The sequence below is a fragment of the Tympanuchus pallidicinctus genome, unplaced genomic scaffold, assembly GCF_026119805.1.
Source record: "Tympanuchus pallidicinctus isolate F22 unplaced genomic scaffold, pur_lepc_1.0 scaffold21, whole genome shotgun sequence".
NCBI lineage: Eukaryota > Metazoa > Chordata > Aves > Galliformes > Phasianidae > Tympanuchus > Tympanuchus pallidicinctus.
This window is the reverse complement of record NW_026294733.1, coordinates 9,533,032-9,554,258: the sequence shown is the minus strand read 5'-3', so window position 1 is coordinate 9,554,258 and position 21,227 is coordinate 9,533,032. Positions and strand designations below refer to the sequence as shown.

General features: G+C 39.5%; 1 protein-coding gene across 1 annotated transcript; it reads right to left on the bottom strand.

The window, feature by feature from the left end:
* Positions 1-8,653: 8,653 nt before the first annotated feature.
* On the bottom strand, positions 8,654-17,212 carry FOXI1 (forkhead box I1). Its single transcript, XM_052684928.1, has 2 exons — positions 11,316-17,212; positions 8,654-10,357 (listed from the first exon to the last, which is right to left on the bottom strand). The coding sequence occupies exons 1-2, from the start codon at positions 11,887-11,889 to the stop codon at positions 9,804-9,806; spliced, it is 1,128 nt and encodes a 375-aa protein (XP_052540888.1). The 5' UTR covers positions 11,890-17,212; the 3' UTR covers positions 8,654-9,803.
* Between the last annotated feature and the right edge of the window lie 4,015 nt (positions 17,213-21,227).

Here is a 21,227-nt window from a genome sequence, read left to right as displayed (position 1 = left end):
GAGGGATTATTGTTTCTTTAGATAGCTGCACCAAGAAGGTAATGACATGCTGTAGGTTGTAATCACATGGATAAGGGCCTAAGGCAAAGCTGGATGCTGATATTTCTATAAATACCTTTGATTGCAGCATAGGAAACTGCATTGTGTTACAATTTTTAATTGAACATGTAATAACCCCTAGTAACAGTAACCTAGAACTGTTGGCAGGCTGCATCCTATGTCCTGCTTGTCCTGTCCATGAGCAGTGTTCAAAAGTAAGAATAAAGCTGACAAAGCATGATTTTTTTAAAGCCGCCTGAAGTAATTACATAATTGCTGTAAGAAATTGTTTCCACTGAGGTTGTACCAAGCAAATGGACTTCTGTGGATTCATTACCTGAACTGAGTTGCTCTGCCAATTCAAGCCCATCTTCTGTTTCAGCCCCCTTCAACACAAGCCAGACCAGTGCCTCTGGAGAGAGAGAAATACAAACAATTTTTTAGTTGTATATTCACATTTATATTCAGGAAAAACAATTTCTGTGAAAAGCTATGCAGTTCTCTTCCAACACAGTCTTCCACTTGCTGCACAAAGTACTGCTCTGTGCACTAAATCCTCCCACTGATCACAAGAATTTGCAAAGTACTGAGAGAAGCCAGGGTAAAATACACACCTTGTTTTCTGTTCTGTTTTCTATTTTCCTTACCAGGAAAATACTGAAGCAGCATGCACAACAGACAGCACACTGTTGCTTACCTCATAGGTCTCATATAAATTCAAGAGTATTTATCACTTGCTTACCTGCTTTACCCCGCTATTCAAAACCAGGCCGTACCCCTCTGCAGAATTCACTGCATACAGCAGTACACAGACCTTTGTATTTTGCACAACTGCCCAATGAAATGCAATATTAAAACTCCCTATAAATGTAAGGTGAAAAATGCCCTTTCCAAGTGTAATCTGCAAACCCAAACTAATTATCAGATGAATAATCTCAATAACTACACTGTAAAATGTAGTAATGTTGATCACAGATAAAAATAATGACTCCCCCTGCCTCTACCAAACACACGTGCATGTGAGGAGCTCTACAAGTCACGCAGAAACCACTGCAACATTTAATGTTCGGTAACCACAGGAGGTAGCTAATGCCTCTGCTGTGATCTTGTGTCTGATCTGTGTGTCCCACATAAAATGGAAGTTTGGAAAATTCACACACATTTTGCTGACTTGCCAGTGCTCTCAATTCACATCCCAGGGTTTATGTCACTCTTGTGACTGTTATGTCTGTTGGTATTTCTCCCCTTCGCTGTTATTTTGGATAACAGGCCATTCCAGCCATCATCTGCCCCAGATGGCAACAGTGACATAAAGGATTAATCTGACTGCAAGTGATAGCTTCTGATTCATTCATATTCTAGGGAATTTTCATGCTTTTCATGATCACATATATATATATATATTTTTTTTTTAAAGTAGATCCAGGCTATGCTATCCACAGCCTGCTTGACTCCTTCATTTTCATATTATCAGTTATCATCAACAGGTTTTTCTAGAGCTATGACCTTATTTTTTCCCCTGCTGCTCAAGGTTAGGAATGTTAAATACACTTTGTTGGAGGAAAGATGTCCTGATTGAGAATATTCTGTAGGCTTTCAAACTTAAGAGACGCCTCACAACTTGCCAGGGAATAAAAGAACTTGCCTCTTTGCATGTTTATTTGCATAAATGAAATCCCCAAACATATAATTTTTCAATCATTGCTTTAAATAGCAAGCATTCTGTACAAAAAACAGAAATGTCATAGTGCAAGCAGCCTGCAGGTGCCCTGCACTGTCACTGACCCTTGCTCATATGGAGAAGGTTTCAGGTTGTCATGCTGTTTGGCTCCATCTATTTCATATCAAAAATACCGAAGGATACACATGGTACAGCAGGAAAACAATGACTTGTCTCCGTGCTTGCTTATCTTATCATGTATTTACTTACAGTGAACAGAGACAGTATTACGTAAATCCAGATTTGGGGAGTATCTCTCTCCATAATTATCCACGTTATCTCATCTTTGTTACTTCCAAGTAGAACAAGAGATGGTTTTGTGGTTCTGGAAAAAAGGTCAAGCTTTGTGAACTTTGCATTTTCCATGGGAGCATGTGGGATCAATAAAACTTAATGCAACAGTCAAATAATTGAAAAAACCACCTGTTTAGTAATGAGGTCATATATGAGATAACATTATCAGTACTATCCACAGTACTATACATATAATACAGCATATTATACTATCATATATAGTCTTATTACAGACATCCTTCGTAGTTCTAGTTCTGTGTGTTGTCCTCCAGAGAGCTCTGATAGCAGGCAGCTTGCAGTGCAGCACCAAGTACTTTCTCACAGAAACATTCATGTAGGTGTGCTGGTTTAGAGCTATTCAAGATCCAAGATTTGAGTTGTGGCAGGCCTAAAGCAGGGAAAGCTCTTAGAATACTTGCATTTTCAGCTGAAGCCACCCTGTCCCCAGCAAAGCAATAGGCGGGGAGCAGGAGTAAACATCAGACCCCACATCCTTTCTCCTCCCCTTCCTTGCAAGAATCATGCTAGACTTTTTTTTTTGTTTGTTTGTTTGTTTGTTTTTTAACTGAAAGTAAAGCCAATAACTTGAGATCTGCCTGCTTGCAGTGATACAGTAAAATGCACATATACCTTGTGCACAAATAATGGTTTGAGTCTAGTTGGATGATGGCACTATTAACATTAAATAACCAGGTTCCCAGCTGTCAGGGAAGAAGGATAGCAGTTCATTTTCTTTGTACTTACTGCATTCTTAGCATTCTTTCCATAAATCATTTAATAGCTGCCCTATTCATAGGAAAATGTGTAGCTGAAGCTAAATGTTTTTTTTCCTTCCTTCACTTTTTCATTGGAGGGAAACATAGTAAATTAATCTGATTTGCATGCAAGTTTGCATACATAAAGCTCTTGGCACGAAATTGCAAACAATAGGCTGTTTGTGTCAGAACACATTGTTCAAGCAGCATAAAAAATAGCTACTGAGATATAAGGCACATCAGTATTACCCCCCTGCTCTGTAGTACCGGTACTGTGCCACAACAAATCCACACCTCCAAAGGCAAAGAAATAAACTCATAGCTTTGTATCTCTGCTTGTGCTGGACTCTAAGTAACATCCACAGTTTTGTGGAGCATCCTAACAAGAGGACAGTTCTCATTCCTAGATGCAACTGCATGCAGAACAAATAAAAAGCCCAAATATTGTTCCTCCTCTTGTTCCTCCTTCCAGCATGCTGCCTGGAAACATACATCAGTTCACTTATGGACATAATTAGCTGCTATCCATGTAACACTGCCATGAAACTTCTAGCATTACAGCATGGAGCAGATGCTCCTGCATCTGGTGACATGCAGGAGTAAAAGTGTCTTATTAATCCAGCTGGACATCCTTAGATCATAAATTACCTAGGCACAGTATTAAATGTGGGGATACACTCTCCTTACATGGCATGTAATTACAGCACAGCTTCTGAGTGCTCTTCATGGAATCTATCAGCACACCCAAGGCTAGCTCTGCTTACCTCTTGGAAAACACATGCAGAGTTTGATAACACTGTCATTGTGCCTGCTCACCTTACTCATCTTCTGGAATCTGTCAGAGGAACAGAAGCAAGAACAACAAATTCTGTGAAGAACTGATAACTGGGAGGCAAGAGGAGCAATTTTTGGCTGGAGAAGATTAAATGGAAGCAGTAGTAACAGTTTAAGGCAATTAACTAAACTGCACGCCTAACAGTTGAAGGATATTGCTGAAAAGCTTTGTCACATGTTGTGTATTCCACAGGGAAAGCACATTAAAAATAAACAAACAAGTGATAGCAAATAACATGAAGAGCAGCAAGCGTCTGTCATCCTAGGATTACGCTGCTCCCTTCCAGTTGTCTTGGAGACAAGAGCATGAGAGAGGTTCTGACACCCTCACACTGGCGTACTCTGCAGGGTGAGATGCATCAGGCAGTACTGGTTTAAACTGATAAGGAGCTGAGTTGTCCAGTTTCAATTTAAACAGAGATGAATTGACATCCTTGGTACTTTGTGGGACTGCTCCATGAGGGATTATTTCAGAAATGTTTTATGAAGAAAAAATAAAAAGCTTTTTGCCAACTAACTTATATAGGAAACGAGTAGCATGCAGGCTAGAAATGAAGATCAACTACTTAAAGAGTCTGCATGACTGTTTGTCTTGCTTCTTAAGTAGCAACAGAGAACCAATGATGGAAGATATGCTGGAAGTACCCACAGAACTGGTCGCATAGTCTACAGCAATGAAATTTGGAAAGGAATATTTTTGGATTTAAAAAGAGTAAAGACAAGGTGAGGAGTAAAGGAAAATTCGTATTGCAATTTAGCAAACACAAAATACAAAACATTGTTTCTGGAGGGGTAGTCTGAAAGTTAATTTGCACAACTTATCAGAAGACTGTATATTGTGCAAGTCCACTCAAGAAGGATTTTTTGTGTAGATGAAAGTCCTTAAACTAGGTTTACACCATAAAGAAGAAAAACTGAAGTGTCTTTCTGTCCAGGTACTCAGAGCCATGGAGGTTTCTAGCACATGACAAGTACCAGCTGTGATAGAGTTAACAGCAGTACCTCCATGGCTACAGCAGCACACATTCTTGTAGTTGTCAACACTTAGAGCTCAGAAAGATGAAGGTTACTAGTGACCAACTGCACGTTCTTATTCAGACTTCATACATCTTAAAGTATGAAGACTTTGGCAAAGAGCAACATAGCTCTGAGCAGCTCTCCTCAAGTTCAATTGGAAGGAGTTGCAAGAATTGCTGCGAAGTGCTGTTAGCTGGCAGTGTCATGAATTGGCAGTGCTACTGGGAAGAAGTTTGTTATTTTACTCACCTGCGAACGTTTTCACATGAAGCAACAAAGAAACTATTGACTAAACTGCTAAACAGTGAAGAATTTCATAATGTATCCCATCATGAGAAAAAAGTTAGTGCATTGTAATTCAGAATACACTTGGCAAAGTGCCTGTTGCTGTTTGTCAGAGAAATAAATTCTGGCAGCACTTTAATTTTATTTTCATTTAGAGATACCTGTGCTACACATCTCGGTGTCATCTTGGAACAAGGAGTAGCATTTAATCTCTTACTGGTTATCAATATTGGAATGCCAGGCAGTTCAGAGTTCTACAGTTAAATACAAACTTTAAAGCTCACTGAGGTAAAGGTTTTCTCAAGTTGGTCTCTCTTTGCTTCTTTTCCACTTAATAAGAACACTGCAGTATGTTTGGTAAGACAATGAATGAAACCTAAGGTATTTATAATTCTTTTTTTTTATATTTTGCACAGCATGGTGCAGTCTCTTTTTCTAATACCTGTTACTAGATAAGCAAAGCACTAAGAAGCTGTACTATAATTGGAAAACTAGGTAAACAGTCACCAGACATATTTGTCTTCCTATTTGTTTACCAAGCACTGAAAGAGTGTTCCTGAGTCTGTATCATTTCAGATTTCTGATGTGTGCTTTAGAAGTCTCCCATTGTTTACAGAAAGCAATAGCTATAGCAATTTTTCCCCTTTCATAGAATGGTTTCACAGGGCAGTGTGAACTAGCTTTCACTTGATGAAGGAAAGTTCTGTCCACCAGCCTTTCAGTCAAGCACAAATATGATGCACCTGTCCATTAATTTCTTTCTTCATAATCCCCCCAGACCAGATGCAGCGTGGGCTATTTAGGTCAGTGTTAGCAGTTATCAGTAGCAAGTTTCTTGAGCCTGGTTCATTTTGACTGACTCAAAGGAGAGAGTACTTAAGCATTTGTGTAGACACAGTTATCAAGATCTAAAGTGCATTAACCACCTACATGAAGGGGTGATCAGAGGCAGAAAATCACGTGCAACCAGAAGAGTGTGTGCTTCAAAGTGAATGTTAAATTTTGTGTTCATAACATATGCAAACCAGTACCATTAATAAAGTAGATGCCAGTACAGAATGATCTTCGACTACTTTGCCTAATCCAGCTGAAAGCTGCACAACAAACTCAGCCTTTAAAACAATTATGAAGCACAGAGTAAATTGCCACCAAGATTAATTACATTTCCTGCATGCTGATGGTAACATGAGATTTGGCTGATCTCATTGTTAACAGCTCTCCATTCCTCATCGTTATGGCAAACTATCACCAGTGTTGCTCCTTTCTTCAGAAGCCTCTTCTCCTGCGCTGTTATTATCTGATAATTATAATCTGAAAATATAATCTGATACAATTATCTGATTATCTGATCAATGACCTGGTTTGGATTTGGCAGATGAGCGAGTCTCTGATTTGCATTACCTCATGGCTTCATTTCATTTAGATCTACTAGACTGCCTTTTTTTTTTTATGTTTACCAAGATTGTTGATTATAAAACATTTTTTCTTCTACATACATCAAGTTGTAGGTGGGGCTCCACCTGGACTGCTGGGGAATGGCACTGCTGGACTCCAGGGTTTGCAGTTGATCCCATGACAAGGTGAACAACACTTTCTATGGGAAACCTCATTGCCCAGATTTCTGCTGTGAAGCCCCAAATCTTTAACATGATTTGCAGCTCAAGTCTGTAATGAAAACGTGGAAATGAGAACTAATATTAGAGCAGACTAGAGCTGAAGTGTTGCAGATTGCAGATTCTCCTGCTGCAAATACAGAACACAGAACCATGAAACTGCAATAAGAATCCAGGGAAAGTGTTTCTACCAAGGTGAATGAAGATGAAACTGCACAAGTGGTTCAGCAGCTAATCTTTGGTATAGCTCAACTATACCTCAACTAGGAGCCTATTTCTCATTACTCAAAGCACACTGTCTGCCACAGAAGGCTTCTGTCTTTGCAGAAGTTTTGTGATGACAGAAGGAGGAGAAGTAGGAACCTGTTCTGACCACTTCACGTCTGGCTGTGGTTTTGGTGGGACAGGAGCAACCTTTAACAGCTAACATTTATACCAGGAACAAGTGATTGAAGAATCAAGAAACACAGTGCCCACATTGGAATGTGAAGATAGCTGCATTTCAAAACAAAACACAATAAGAAAATAACAATCAATCAATCAGGAATCATCACAGACCAAACTAATGAGAGTCATTGAAGCCCAGATGCAGCACCAATCAGTAAATGTTTGTATGATAGCATATAACAATACATGTTGGTAATATAGTGTAGTTAAAAACAACAACAAAGACAAAAACACTAAAGAAAAACAACAGTAGAGATGCTTTTCATTCCAAGCATGTAATTACCATACTGGCAAAATACATGATAGGAGCATTACCTTAAGAAGACCAGTGCTGCTGCTCATACAAGCACAGCAGTTTCCTTGCAGGTGCTAGACTGATGTGCAGTAGCTCCAGGAACCAATCAGTGTGACTGGTTATCAAAATCAATTCCCTCTGGAAAAAAAAAAAAAAAAAAAGAATGTTTATAGCTTTTGTTACAAAGATTTCTGCTTTTAGGAATAATAGTTCATGTGTGCCATGCAGATGTTTTTCCATTCCTTCCTTGAACAGCAGGTTCATCACCAGAGCTGGTGCCTATCAACCTAGCTGGAGGGTCACTGGAGAGCTAACTGACCCCTGCACGTAGGGCACCCAGTAGGAAAAATACCTCTGCCTATGAAGAACCAGTATGTTAGAAGTACTTCCTCACTACTTAGAGGCCAAAAAGGGGTATTTGCTTAACGGCATCTGGGAAGCAGTGAGGCCCAAAGTCTTGTCCTGTTGGAAGCACACATTAAATGCAACACAAAGTGACAAAGGAGCTGCTTCCTACTGTCTGCTATTGTTCAGCAATATCATTCTGCTTGGCACAGTTCGCATTTTCTTTTTCCCACACTCCTGCTCCATAAGTCTACAACAGAACATTTTACATGTAAGGAGCAAAGAAATCAACTTCCTGTTCTCTGAACTGTGTACTCCACAGAGTTGCAGTTTGGGGCAGCCTGTTGCATTTTTACTGGATCCCACACGTAACAGTGCTGACTCAATGCATTTCTCAGTTGTCACATGAGCAAGCCTCTGCAACAACTGCTGCTGGCTGCTGACTTGCAGGGCACTGTAGGGTTCACCTGGGCTGGTACTCGTGGAATGGCTGTAAAATCCAGAGGGTGGAGGCTACAGCTCAGGCCTCAGTACAGCCTGACTTGAGAAGAACTTACAGTCATGGCAGAAGGGCACTGCCAGAAGGTTATTTGATGTTGTTATTTGAGCTGTTAGCCACGGACGGAAGTTTCAGCTTCCAAATGAGAACTCATAATATTGAGTGAGCTCAGTGAACAGTCATAAGGACAAAATGATAAATGAGAATGTAGAAATGACTGCAGTCACTCTTTGGCTAATTAGCATGTGAAAATACAGTCTGGTTTCTGAAATGATTGGCACCACTTAGCTCCAAGAGGGCAACTGGAAGGATTATTTTTCTTTAGTGAAAGTATTTTGCATAATAGCAGCCAACTGTATTCCCCAGGCATGCAAATTTTGGTTCACTAGACATATACTGTCTCACTTTCTGACCTTACCTGAATATTTCACTAGGTTTTCCACAAGCTAACAGCACAAGTCAAACTATTAAGGAGGCTTTTAAAGATGTAAGAAATATAGTACACACACATTCTTATATACAAATTCTTTATTAAAAATGCTTCTGGGATGGCCTGTAACAAAACTGTATCCATCCAGAGTTAAAAACAAGAAATCAAGACAAAGCAGTAGCTATTACAGTGCATTAATATGTTTTCCATCATTCTGGAAATCTGATCAGTGCACAGCAGTGTAGAAGTAAATACCAGTAAAATGTGGTGCCTGCATATGTTGCAGGCTCTACAGTCTGAGGTATTATTTTACATAAGTATGAAACTTGATTCAATTATTGGTTTGAAAAAACTTCATTTATTTTAATTTTTGTTTGTGGTTACAGTAGAATATAAAAAAATAAGAATTATTCCTAATATTTACACAATGACAAAACAATTGCATGGGCTTTGTTACAAAAAGAAAGAAAATATGTAGTACAGAGACGTTTTCCACAAAATTTGACCCTGTACTCAGAATTTGAAACACAAAGATCCGATTGCACCAGCAGAAGGCAACTCCATGTTTTGTTATGCTTTGGTTCAGTTTCAAAATGAATGTTGTGTCCTTGATTATGCTGGCCTGCTTCACAACCACTTTCCCCTTAGGGGTGAAACAGCATCAGAGTTGAGGCAACGTGTGCTCTAGTGTTAGAGAAATTTAAAGAGGGCATTCACTCATCCCTGCTAGTTATTACTCACTATGTAGTTGTTTTTGCTGTAGATCCTTCAGTGTCTCGGAATAGCTTTGTCCAAATAAGAACATACCAAGAATCTCTAGTACAGACAGCCTATATGAGCAAGAGAGGTAATTTACAGATATAGCCAAATACATATTAGTGCTTTAAAAGCATCATAGCAAAGTTAGTACCTTGCCAGAAGGTTACATTCCTAAGGCGAACAGTAATTCCTCTCAAGGATCTCCATAGGGGCCATGGTTGGCAGCAGTACAGACACAACCTCCAGCAGACCTCTTCACTATTCTTGCTGTTAAAATCCCTCCATGTTTATATGGAGCTGCCAAATGTGGAGTGCTTGTGACTTGAGTACGGGTAACAGCTAAAACGTTTGGGGCTGTCAGAAGGTAGGACACAATGCAGGTCCTAGAGATAACAGACTAAGAGTAATCATCCACCCACCGGTCACTCCCTCTCATAAATAGCTATATTTTGATGTCTTAAGATCTCTTATTTAAACCTCCGTCCCCTCCCTGGAAAACAGAGTGTTATTTGTGCTGATACTGCTGTAAAAATGGCTGTTAAACTGGTTGAGCACTGAGTTGCTATAGCCGAGGTGACTGGGAGGCATAGAATTGGACCACTCTCCCACACCATGACTGGGGACATTAGAGAGTGGAGAGTAGGAATTTAAGCCTACCATATTCTGTCCCATTTTGTCAGTGGGTTCAGCATTGAGTCCCAATGGCACTGAGCGGCCCACTGAATTAGAGCCGTTAACGTATGCAGTCATACTGGAAATGAAATTACTAAGGCACGGACTGCTGGAAGATGGAGGCGGAGATCCTTTATCGGGTGGATTGTCAGTCCCAGATGATGAGTTTTCCAAAAGATCCTGATGCTCTACAGCTTTGGGGCTGCCAGTCAAGGCACTGTCCTCGGATTTCTCGGATGTAAGATGGGCAGAACTAGCCCCAATATCTGATTTCCTTTTCCTCTTCCTGCGAAAGTTGCCATTGTCAAACATCTTCTCACAGTTTGGGTCCAGAGTCCAGTAATTCCCTTTTCCTGTTAAGGATGGACAAACACATTTTCACTTTTAAAATATGCCTGCAGTCAGCTTTCTTTGATTTTCCAATTTTATTTTCATAAAAACAGAAAATTTGCATGAGCAAAAAATAAACGTTTTGTAACCACACAAAAGCACAAGTCTTCTTTTTTTGAAAAAATAATTTTTCCCATAAGTTTTTCCACATAAGTTTTCCCCCATGTCCTGCAGCCTTGACTCTACGCACAGCTAGAACTACAACTGGAGCCTCTAGAAAGACTTGTTAGTTTTGCTTTTTGTTTTTCTTGGTGGGGGAATGAGGTTTTCACTAGGTAACTGGTCCTCCAAATTTACAGCAATAAGTAATCAAATCCAACAATGGGCTGCTCCTGCAGATTCAGTGGAGTAGGACAGTTTACCAATGAGACAGAACCACATTTTTGGCTCTCTCTGGAAACACAATTGAGTGGCTTTTAAATGTCCCAAAAGGTTCTCAATGGCTACTGACAGGAAAAAAAAAAAAGGAAGAAGAATCTGATGACATTTCACCAGTGGGTTGGAAACAGCCAAAGTGAGATTCCAAGCAAAACACTACTTGAAATAAAACAAAAGCAGCCTGCTCTCCTTGTGATAATTACTGTTAACTCCCTAAAGCTACTGGACTTCTGTGATTAGTCTGAATTTTCTTTATCCTCTTTCTATGAGTCCTCAGTTAAGTTTGATATAATTCATACACGTTACACCAAATGATTTCTGAATATGACTTCCTCAGGCTGCTCCTGTGCCTGGTTCTGAGGAAGATTTAGAGCGTTAAAGAATCTCTTTCTTTACAGAGATTTGATAAAGAATATTGAATCGGAACTCAGCTATGCATGCTTGCCTTCTAGTGCAGCCCTGTGAAAAAAGAGAAGCTACTATGTGTATTAGATTAATCACGTTTAAATAGAGAGGAGAAAGGTGGGGGGAAGGTATATATACCTGGATCATCTTCATCTCTAGGCACCTTCTTGAAGCAATCGTTGAGAGACAAGTTGTGCCGAATTGAGTTCTGCCAGCCAGCTTTGCTTTTGTTGTAAAATGGGAAGTTGTCAGCCACGTACTGGTAGATCTGACTGAGAGTCAACCTCTTTTCTGGTGCTCCATGGATAGCCATGGCAATAAGTGCAGAGTAGGAGTAAGGTGGTCTAACCAACTTCATAAGCTCTTCTTGGGATGGAAGAGGAAGCCAGCCAAGATCAGTTCCTCCCAAGCCGTGCATGTTAGGCAGGAGCTGCCTTTGCATCCCATAAGACTGAGGAATGAAGGGACTGGCATTGGATCCCGGGAGATACGGTGGTGGAGTAATGGAAGGTCCGTTTAGCCAGAGGTAAGGATTGGGTGTGCTGTTGTAGTCCGTTGTCTCAAAGGTGCTCGGTCGCTGCGGACTGGGAATATTCTGTGGATGGAAGAAGTTCTCATAGTAGATATTCATTTCTGGAGGCTCTTGACCAATATTTGGAAATTGTGGGCTGCAGCGTGGTGGAGAGTGCGTTTGTGGATCAAAGGAGCTCATGCTCTAACACAGGCAGCTGATAAGTTATGACACACCTGTGCTAGTGCTCCTTTCCTGAGACAGGTGCATCACCTGTGCCCTTCCCTACTTACTTATGCACCTGTAAGTGTTTTGGCTTGGACTGCAGGCTCCGCCCCATGGCCCTGAGTGGCTGCAGATTAGGATGATATCCCTTTTGGAATGCTGGCAGTCCCAGCCAGTCATTGATGTTACATCAACCAAACGTGAAATTTACAACTGTTTATCTTCTAAAATGAACAAAGGAATTTTCCACTAATGTGATGCACATAAAGAAAGCCTAAGGTACCTTGAAGTTACAACCCCTAATCAGACATCCACCTCTTTTTACCTTTTACACCAAAGATTTAGCATGTAGTTTTTGTTTCTTTTTAAATAAAAGCAGTTTTGTTCTCTTGCTGGTAACACTTAATAGAGCAAAAGCTATTGTCATTTGTCAGTGAAACAGCAGGCATACTTTAAAAGAAAAGAAAAGAAAAAAGAAAGGAAAGGAAAGGGCAAAGAAAAGAGCAAAGAAAAGGGAAAGAAAAGGGAAAGAAAAGGGAAAGAAAAGGGAAAGAAAAGGGAAAGAAAAGGGAAAGAAAAGGGAAAGAAAAGGGAAAGAAAAGGGAAAGAAAAGAAAAGGTCAGACCTCCTTTTCCTTCTGTAACTTTAATTGCAACTTCCTTGTACTTCCCCCTAGGCAATCTCAGTACTAGAGGCAAGTTCTGCAACAGGGTACTCACGTGGGTAATCTTATTGATGTAAATGGATTAATCTTATGAGAAAAAAAAGCAATCAAGCTTAATAATCAAACCTTTCATTAGAGCTTAAAAAGGTGAACTGAAATGGGAAATCTTTTGGTTTGTTTTTTTTTTTTTTTTTGGCTGCTTCCTCTTTGCTGCAGGACTGGTACAAAAAAGTCACAAAAGCACTTAGCAGAATTTCCAAGGAGGAAAAGATGTAATGATTTTCTCAGCTGATTTCCAACTTCGTTTGTAACTACGCAGACAAAAGTAGGTTCCTAAAAAATAAGCAGTAAGTAACAAGCAAAAACCTCCAGCCTTGCATGGCACCCAGCGTTTACAAATAAGAAAAAGCAGAGCTGCAACCTCATTAACATCTGCCTCAGAATGAGGGCAGCTCTTAGACTGTACAACTGCACAGAATGCTCCACTGTCGTTAAAAGCATACCTGCAGCTCTCCTCAGATAACAGAAGTGATATCTGTGGGCTCTTTTTCTGAATCTAAGTGTACACACATACGTATGTTTGGAACCTGACTCAGCCTCAGTAACTTGTGCGATTAAACTCCCCAGATGGCAAGAAAGTCTGTAAGATAGTTCTAGTCCCATAGATTCTGCAGAAATGTGAGCTTTGATCTGTAGATTTGAATCCTTGGCTGAACCGAGGACTTTTTTAATTTGTCACACATGCATCATTTCACTTAATGATTTGTGCTGCAGCACGAGATTCCACCCAGGTTCCCTGCTCCCTCTGACATGCTGTCATGTTCATATCGTTACTCTGAAAGGCACAAAACACAACTGAAATATTCAGTACAGGGTGACAGAGCCAATTTTCATGCTCAGAAACGCCGCTATAGCTGTTACTTAATTAATACACCCATAAAATCATATGCACTATGGGTACGAATGAACAAATTGCTGTTAGTTTGTGAATGCTAACCAGGCTACACAAATAACATTCAGGAGACAAAAGCTTAGTGGGACATAATGGCGATGATTTATTTTTATGTGGCAACCACTGAATAACAGTGGCTAGGACAAAAAAGAAACGATGGGTCATTTTTCAGGAATTAACAGTGCGAGCCTCTTTTCTCCAAGCACTCTGAAACCAGTTTTCTCTCTGTGAGAATCTCAGTTACACACAAGTGAAAAGCTGAGCAACACTGCATACAGCTTCATAATTAATGTACTGAATAAAGGTATCTTTTAAAATTTTATCTGTAATTCTGAAAATACTGTTATTATAAATATTGCTATTAAAAAAAAAACCACAAAAACCTTTCAGCATTTATAGAGGAGTCAGTGGAATAACATTTTAAATAAAAACTCAAGTGAGCAAAAGCAGGAGTCAGTTTTGGAGTGAGCTGAGGTACACGAGGTGGTGTGAGAGAAAACGTAACAAAACATTGCCTTCTGAAGAAAATAAACTTTGCCACCCCACCTTCTAAAAACGGAAAAAGGAAAATAAAATAAAAAGGAAAAGGAAAAAGAAAGAAACTTCCTAATTTGTTATTGCTTAGGGTTTATTTGTATCAAGAAGTAAAAATTCAGCACGGATTTTGAGGAGCATCATCCAAATTGCTATTATCAAAGATGTTCTGCATGCTTTACATACAGTTAAAATGCACTGAACTGGGAGCTGGGTAAATACTCTGGCAATACGATGGGATTAACAAAACAACACAGAATCATAGAATGGCTTGGGCTGAAAAGGACCTCAAACATCATCTAATTTCAGCCCCTCTGCCACGAGCAGCGTTGCCAACCACTAGAAAAACAAAACAAAAAATACCATTTCTGCAAACAGAGACTGATGAAGGCTCTGAAACTTCCTCTGCAAATTAATCATTACAAAGTTTTGATGCTCTTCATTTTACAAAGGTCAGCCCTTAACTGTGCTATGCCAATGCCTGAGAATCTGCTACTACCAGACCTACCTTTATGTGACATTCAAGCAAAGTATAGCACAGAATTAAGAAAAGCAAGAACTGGGGTGAAGAATGGCAAGTACTGCTTTTAGAGCAATGAAATACAATAACAGTTGTAAGGTTCTGCCTATGTAGTTCTGGAAGTGCAAAGGTCTGATCCCTCCCCAGCCAGTGCATGCTGGCACAGCTTCTGCACAGACGTGATTTGATCTGCAACATTTTTCTTCCAACTGACTGTGCCTGATTTACTCAGAAAGAAATATAAACAGCACCTGTAAGAATGGTACTTTGTCAGTGCTGTGGGCACACCTTACTGCCTGAAAATCACTGCAGTATTGCACTTCAGGTGCAGATGTTCATATGCAGGCAAAAGGCAGCACGGGAAGAGTAAACTTTGTTCAAGCTGTGATTGCTCTGAGCAGGGCTTGTCGGAAGTGGAGTCAATTGAGCACAGCCAGGAGCACTGCCCTGGGGTCCTCACCATTGGGACTGCTGTCCTTGGCAGGGCTAAGATATGGAGGCAGCAATTTCAGGAGTAAGAAAGGAGAATGAAATAGTGAGGCTTCCATGTAATGAAACTGGGAACAGGTAATATGCTGGCATAGGTATCCTAACAGAACATGCTGAGAGCTGAAAAACACTAAAAAGAAAGGTGATGTTGGAGTCGTCATTTAGTGATCATTACCTCTAAAGGTCACAATGCATTGGATTTGGTGAGGTCTTTGTAGGCAGGATGCATCATGTTTTTAATATTGTATTTAATAATTTTTTACTACACTGCAGTAGTGTAGAGCCCAGTGTGTGCATGACCATCAATCATCACTCTTGATCAAACAGACTGTTCTCAAATCTTATGTTAAACATAGATTTTCTCTTCTAGATTTGTCCAAACTGCAAGACTGAGGCCAAGCCTCTGCAGAACTCTTTTCTCTGTAGTTTTTAAGTCAGCTCCTATGTATTCATTCTAACTGCCAAAATAGGTTAAAAAATTCATAGCAGTGACTTCATCCTGACAAAATTTGTAACATACTGTGTACCACTTCTTCCTCCTATAGCCATTATAAAGCAGCCTATGACATCTGCTGGAGCTAATTTTCCAAAAATTGTTCACACTTGGTTCAGATCATAGAAGCTACTGGCAGATAATCCTCTAGTGCACAGATGTATTACACTTCAGGCTGTATTGTTAACAATTGTGCTTAACCCCAATCCTGGTGTAGCATCAAAACCTTAGTGAAGAAAAGTTCATGTAAACTATTCACGTGGACACACAGAAGGGGAAAAACTCTATTTAAGAAAAAAGAGATTACATCTACAACTCATTAAACCTAGCAATGCAGCCTGTTTCAAACAATTCACATATTGAATTCAGAAACAATTCCATATCCGTCAGTAAGACATTTTAATGTAAAGACACTTGTACATATTCTTATTTGCCTCATAAAGGACTTGCAGAAGTTTTAAACTCTTACTCCAATAATCATTAGCCCAGTGTATGCACAAAATAAACCACACCATCAGGAGAAACATCAGAAAAATGACACATTGAGACCACTAAAAAAAGAACAGGGAATGTCAAGCAGTATTTCAAAACAAGGGAACTGAGCTGAATTGCTAGAAATACTGACTGAATATTAAAGTAACAGAAGTTATTTATGTCAGTGCCATTAATGCAGTAATGCTAGAATGACCTTAAGTTTTTAAAAAACTTGGTAGATTTTTCATGCAACTTCATAACTGGAATTGTGGAAGACTTTAAAACCTGAAGTGCTGCTAAGCTCTTTTCTGACCATGAGGACTGCGATAATAAGAACAGTCATAACTCCTGCTTCAACAAAGACCTTGCACTGTCTTACCAAGATACAATATGGTACAGGGTGTTAGGGATCCTCTGCTTAATGTTTTATCCATAACAGGCAGTGGAGAGCAAGAAATGCAGGACCTCCATTCAGCTGCCTGTGGCCCCTGCTGCATTTACATACACAACTGCGAGGGAGAGAGGCCATAAGTTCAACCATAATGGACAGTTTTTGCAACTAAGGTGTCACTCAATTTTGGAAAATATTATGAAGAGATACCCCAAACAATCACATCTTGAAAACCTCACTGTTCCTACCAGCTTCCAAACAGCTGAATGCTCACCTGTTTTAGATTATCTGCTTTTTTTTCCATGCCTGTCACTCAAAATGTTTGGTTTTGTTACTAGAGGTAAATGGTCCTAAAATCCAATGAGATGTATGACCATCAGCTGTGTTTACTGAGCAAATGAATCTGCACACTTTTCCAAAAGCTTTCAGAGCTTAAATTCCTGTGCAAGAAAATATTAGTAACATCCTAAGTTAATTCTGGCCGAGTCAGATTTCACCATCAATTTGTATAGATAAGGCAACTTCCCCTCACTGAAAAAGAAAAACAAAACGTCTTGGAACCAGGATTTGTTTGTTTGTTTGTTTGTTTTTAATATATATTCAGTGTTTTAATGTTTTGTTTGCAGAGTCCTCTATGCCTGTTGGTACTCACACAACACACTTGGGGAAAATTAATTAGCAACTAAAAGTGCTAAGTGAATCAGTACAAGTCAGTGAAGTGAACTACTCTATGGACACACCCAGTTATAGATAAACTTTGTTTTAGTTTAACCAAGATTTAACTGCAGTAAACTAAGATCATCTAACCTGTGAATAGGATGGTTTACAGCGTTGTTAATCCTTGCACTTCCAGTTGCTCCACTTTGGTTTTCCGGCAGATCAATAGCTTGTTCTGACGCACGGGCACGGTGTTGCAGCCGCCTGCCTCCCCCTAGTGCCAAGTTTTGAGAACGTATTGAGTTCAGAAACTCCCCTAGAGGCAGCTTTGTACGTTTCGATACTTGACCACTACCTGCTTAGCAGTATTACATAAACCTAGATTAGTAATTCTGAGACCCATAAAACCAACCAACAATTGGTAAATGTTTTCAAAAATTTCTATCAGCATTCTTGACTTGTCTTTTGAAAGAAGTCTAAATGCACCTGTTGACAAAGCCTACAAATTCAAGCTTCATGCATTCGTACTGCAGCATGACTCAAAGAACTGCTGAAGACTGCAAGCAAAAGAAGCCACGTTGTAAAGATTTCACTTTCCTCAATATCTGTAGAACCGGGGGCTCCGACTGGAACGTGCTTTATGGGGTGACAACCATACCCACCTCAAGAGCAGTATTTAGAGCAGCTCGATCCAAGATTGCATTCTTATATATAAAAACTTATATATAAAATCTTAGGAGCAAACTTCACATGGAAAATCTTCTCTCCTACTCTGTCATGCATTTTTTTTTTTTTCATTCTTGCTGTTACAAGAATGCAAGAGATCTACTTCACATAAATGTCTGTTCTTTGGCTGCAGGACTGAAAACTCACCTTAAATGACTGTCTTCTGATTCCCTATGACTTTCCTGTAGCTTTTCAATCAACCACCACTTAAATCCATTCTAAAACCACCAACAGCCATCTACCATCAGCTGAACTAGTTAAGGACTTGAGTTGATGGGCAGGCCTGTGTTTCCTGTTAGTGAGGTGGGTTTCTGATAGAGGTACGAAGACTGTGTTAGGAAAGGCAGGCTGAATATCCACACGCATAATGGGGTGTATGGTGGCTGCAGCACATATTAACAATCATAAAAGAAATCTTTAACACACAAACCATACTTATAAAAGCACAGACACTCACAACGGCTACTTAATTCTAGGGTCTGAAATCCATGAGATCACTCGTGGCACAGAGGGCTTTCTGCTATCCTGGAAGATGAAAAAAAAAGTGCACAGAAAAGAGATAATTCTATCCAAAACACAATCAGAAGAAATTATAATCACGTTTATTTAACATTTTAAGGTTCATGAAATTCACAATCACTGCAGGTTTGTTTGCAGAACAGTTAGTTACTCCTTTACAGTGTTAATTTTTAGCACACACTGTATTATGATGGCAAATCAGAACAGAAATTTGCAGATTGAGTCAGTAAAACAGTAAAACAGAACTACTCTCATCACCCTACAGCAGGAAATGTCCTGATATCTCGTGGGCAGCCCCAGGCATGTTGCCCAGTGTTCTATCTTGAAAGGACCTTGAATGCTCAAGAGCAAGTTGGAAATCAGTCCAGGAAGTACAAGTAAATATTCTAATATCAGTGGCTACTTCAAGGAATTAAGGGTAGGAGATGGAGGCAAGTATTTTTCATGGATGCTTCTGCGTCCTTGGGAAGATAGAGATACAAACCTCCAAACCTTAACAAGATAAAGGATCCTTACATTATTCGTCCTCTCTGGTCGTAAGGAGTTTTTTAAAAGAGATAACTCAAAAGACAGTTGGGCTTTAAATTAGATGAATTCTGTTGATTTCTACATGAGAAGAAATGCGTTTGGATAAGTAGTTCCGTTTACTTTCTTACAGTCTGTGTAATTGATCTGGACATCTTAACAAAGAATGGCCTAGGGCTATATGATTTCTATTGATGTCAGCATATACAAAACAAATTTTTTAGTAAAATGGCTGCTGTCTTAAAACACTGAGCACATTATAGCAGTTAGTGCTAAAAATTCCCCCTTACCACTCAGCTTACTTGCTTACAAATTGAGAGAAACTTACGGTATTATTCCCTTATAGTTTCCATGCCTCAGAAACTGTGGTCATAAACAGTCTCTGCATTTCAAATCTCATGGAATGCAGAGTATTCCACTGTGTTGATTCTACTGAGATCTGATCTTCACAGGCCAGGATGATCAAGCAGTAATCAGGCACCAATGTAAACATAAGACATATTCCAGACTGTGTATTACTAAGGATACAGAGTTCATGAGATGAATTAGTAGTACATCTAGGCAAACCTACTTACAGTCTTTTAATGTTTTTAGTTTAACATATTGTTCTAACTTAACTTGTTGATGATTGCTGTAACCTTTTATCAACTGTGAACTGGCAAGAAAAGGAATAAATGTATATTAATTTAAAATTATGGACTTCTGAAATTATGAAAAAATCCAATGCTATTTTCTTACCTTGCAGGACAGTGGCATCCCAAGACAGACAGTGAGAATCCTGAGTTGATGAGCATTAGAGGAAAACAAGGAATTGATAATACCAGGCTGACAATTAGAGTTAGAGCCAAAAGCCAGACCAAGCAAGATCAACAAGGAAAATGAAAACAGAAGTCCAGCGATACCTAATGTATCTGTGGACTCTGTAGTGAACAAAACAAGTGATATGGCACACATTACTCCCTCAAAAAAGAACAATCTGTAGTAGAAAAATCACAGACTGCATGCGATACAGATTAAAAGTCCACTATCAAGCAATCCCTGCAACCAAATACTCATGTTTCACCCATTAACTCTTAGTTCAAGAAAGAGCGTGTTCTTGGGTCTGTAAAATCTTTAATGAAACAACTTCTTACTGTTCGGAAATGTGGCCCTTGCTGCCCTGCATTCTGAACACCTTCCGCCACATTACCCCAGTTAATTGTTACTGACATTTCAAGAGCATTAAATTCCCAAATAACATGAATAATTCAGTCATAATTAATAATGAGAATGTGGACAGAATCATTGCATAGAGCAAAGAAGGGCAGATTGAACACCTAAGCTAGTGCCAAATCAGTTAAAGAATATTCCGGATTATCTCGATATAGCAGAAAGCAAACATTTCCCTTGTTAGACCAGACCTCATTCTCCACTGAAAGCAGCTCTTCTGAAGCTAGACCACTATTAAAATAGTACTGCATTCCATAACAGGAAAAGCTTAGGTGTCTGTGTCTAAAATTCAGACATCTAGTACCTAAACATAAATGGCATGCAGCTTAAATGCATCTTACATGTTTTGCAGCATAACAGCTTTCTACTGACCAACACACAAAACTTTGTGTAGCAGCAAAGGCTGCTGTACATGCAGCCTTTTCTATCCCATGCTAAACACAAGTTGTTACAGATTCACATTACCCAATGGTTACCTTAGTGCCAAGCAATCCTGAAAGCCAGGCTGTTACTGTCGAGACTATCTGAAGTGTCTGACTGAAATGAAATGAACTCTGATATAAGAAGTACATGAAAACATTGTTGTCTAAAGAAATGCTTTTCTGACCTTGCATGTTGAGAGGTAGTGGAGCCATACAGGTTACAGGCGATGTTACACATGCTTCATTAATTCCTTGGGACAGCAGCCAAGGCCTGATCCTATCCTTGGGTTCCACCTTTTGAGCTTCATTTCTAAAAAAACCATCAAGTTGGGTTCAGTACCATCTGAGAACACCCTCTTCTGTACATGCAAGATAAAAGCCTGTTCAGATTGTGACAGAAGTGACAATAGTTAGTGCTGATTTATGTTTTTATGTTGCCAGGTTGCTGCACCTGCACCTTATTATCCCATACCATCACTCGTTGTTTATTGGGACTAAATGTCAGTATATACAGTTTCTGGAAACCTATGACTTGCTACATGTCAAAAAAAACATCTTTTAAATCCCAGTTCCATGTATGCTCCGTTCTTGACAGTTATTTTTTCTTAGTTATTTTTCCTTTTCTGCCCAGAGTTGATTTACATTATTTCAAGCTTGGAAACCATCCAGAATCAGACTGGCAGAAAGAGTTTGAATCTGTGATATTGGACAATTAATGTGAATTTGCTAACATTTCATC

Bases quoted from the DNA above. Each gene is read 5' to 3' on its own strand.
- FOXI1 (XM_052684928.1), bottom strand. From the start codon at position 11,889: ATGAGCTCCTTTGATCCACAAACGCACTCTCCACCACGCTGCAGCCCA. The intron at 10,358-11,315 runs GTATATATACCT...CATCCTTAACAG, and splicing joins TAGAGATGAAGATGATCCAG to GAAAAGGGAATTACTGGACT.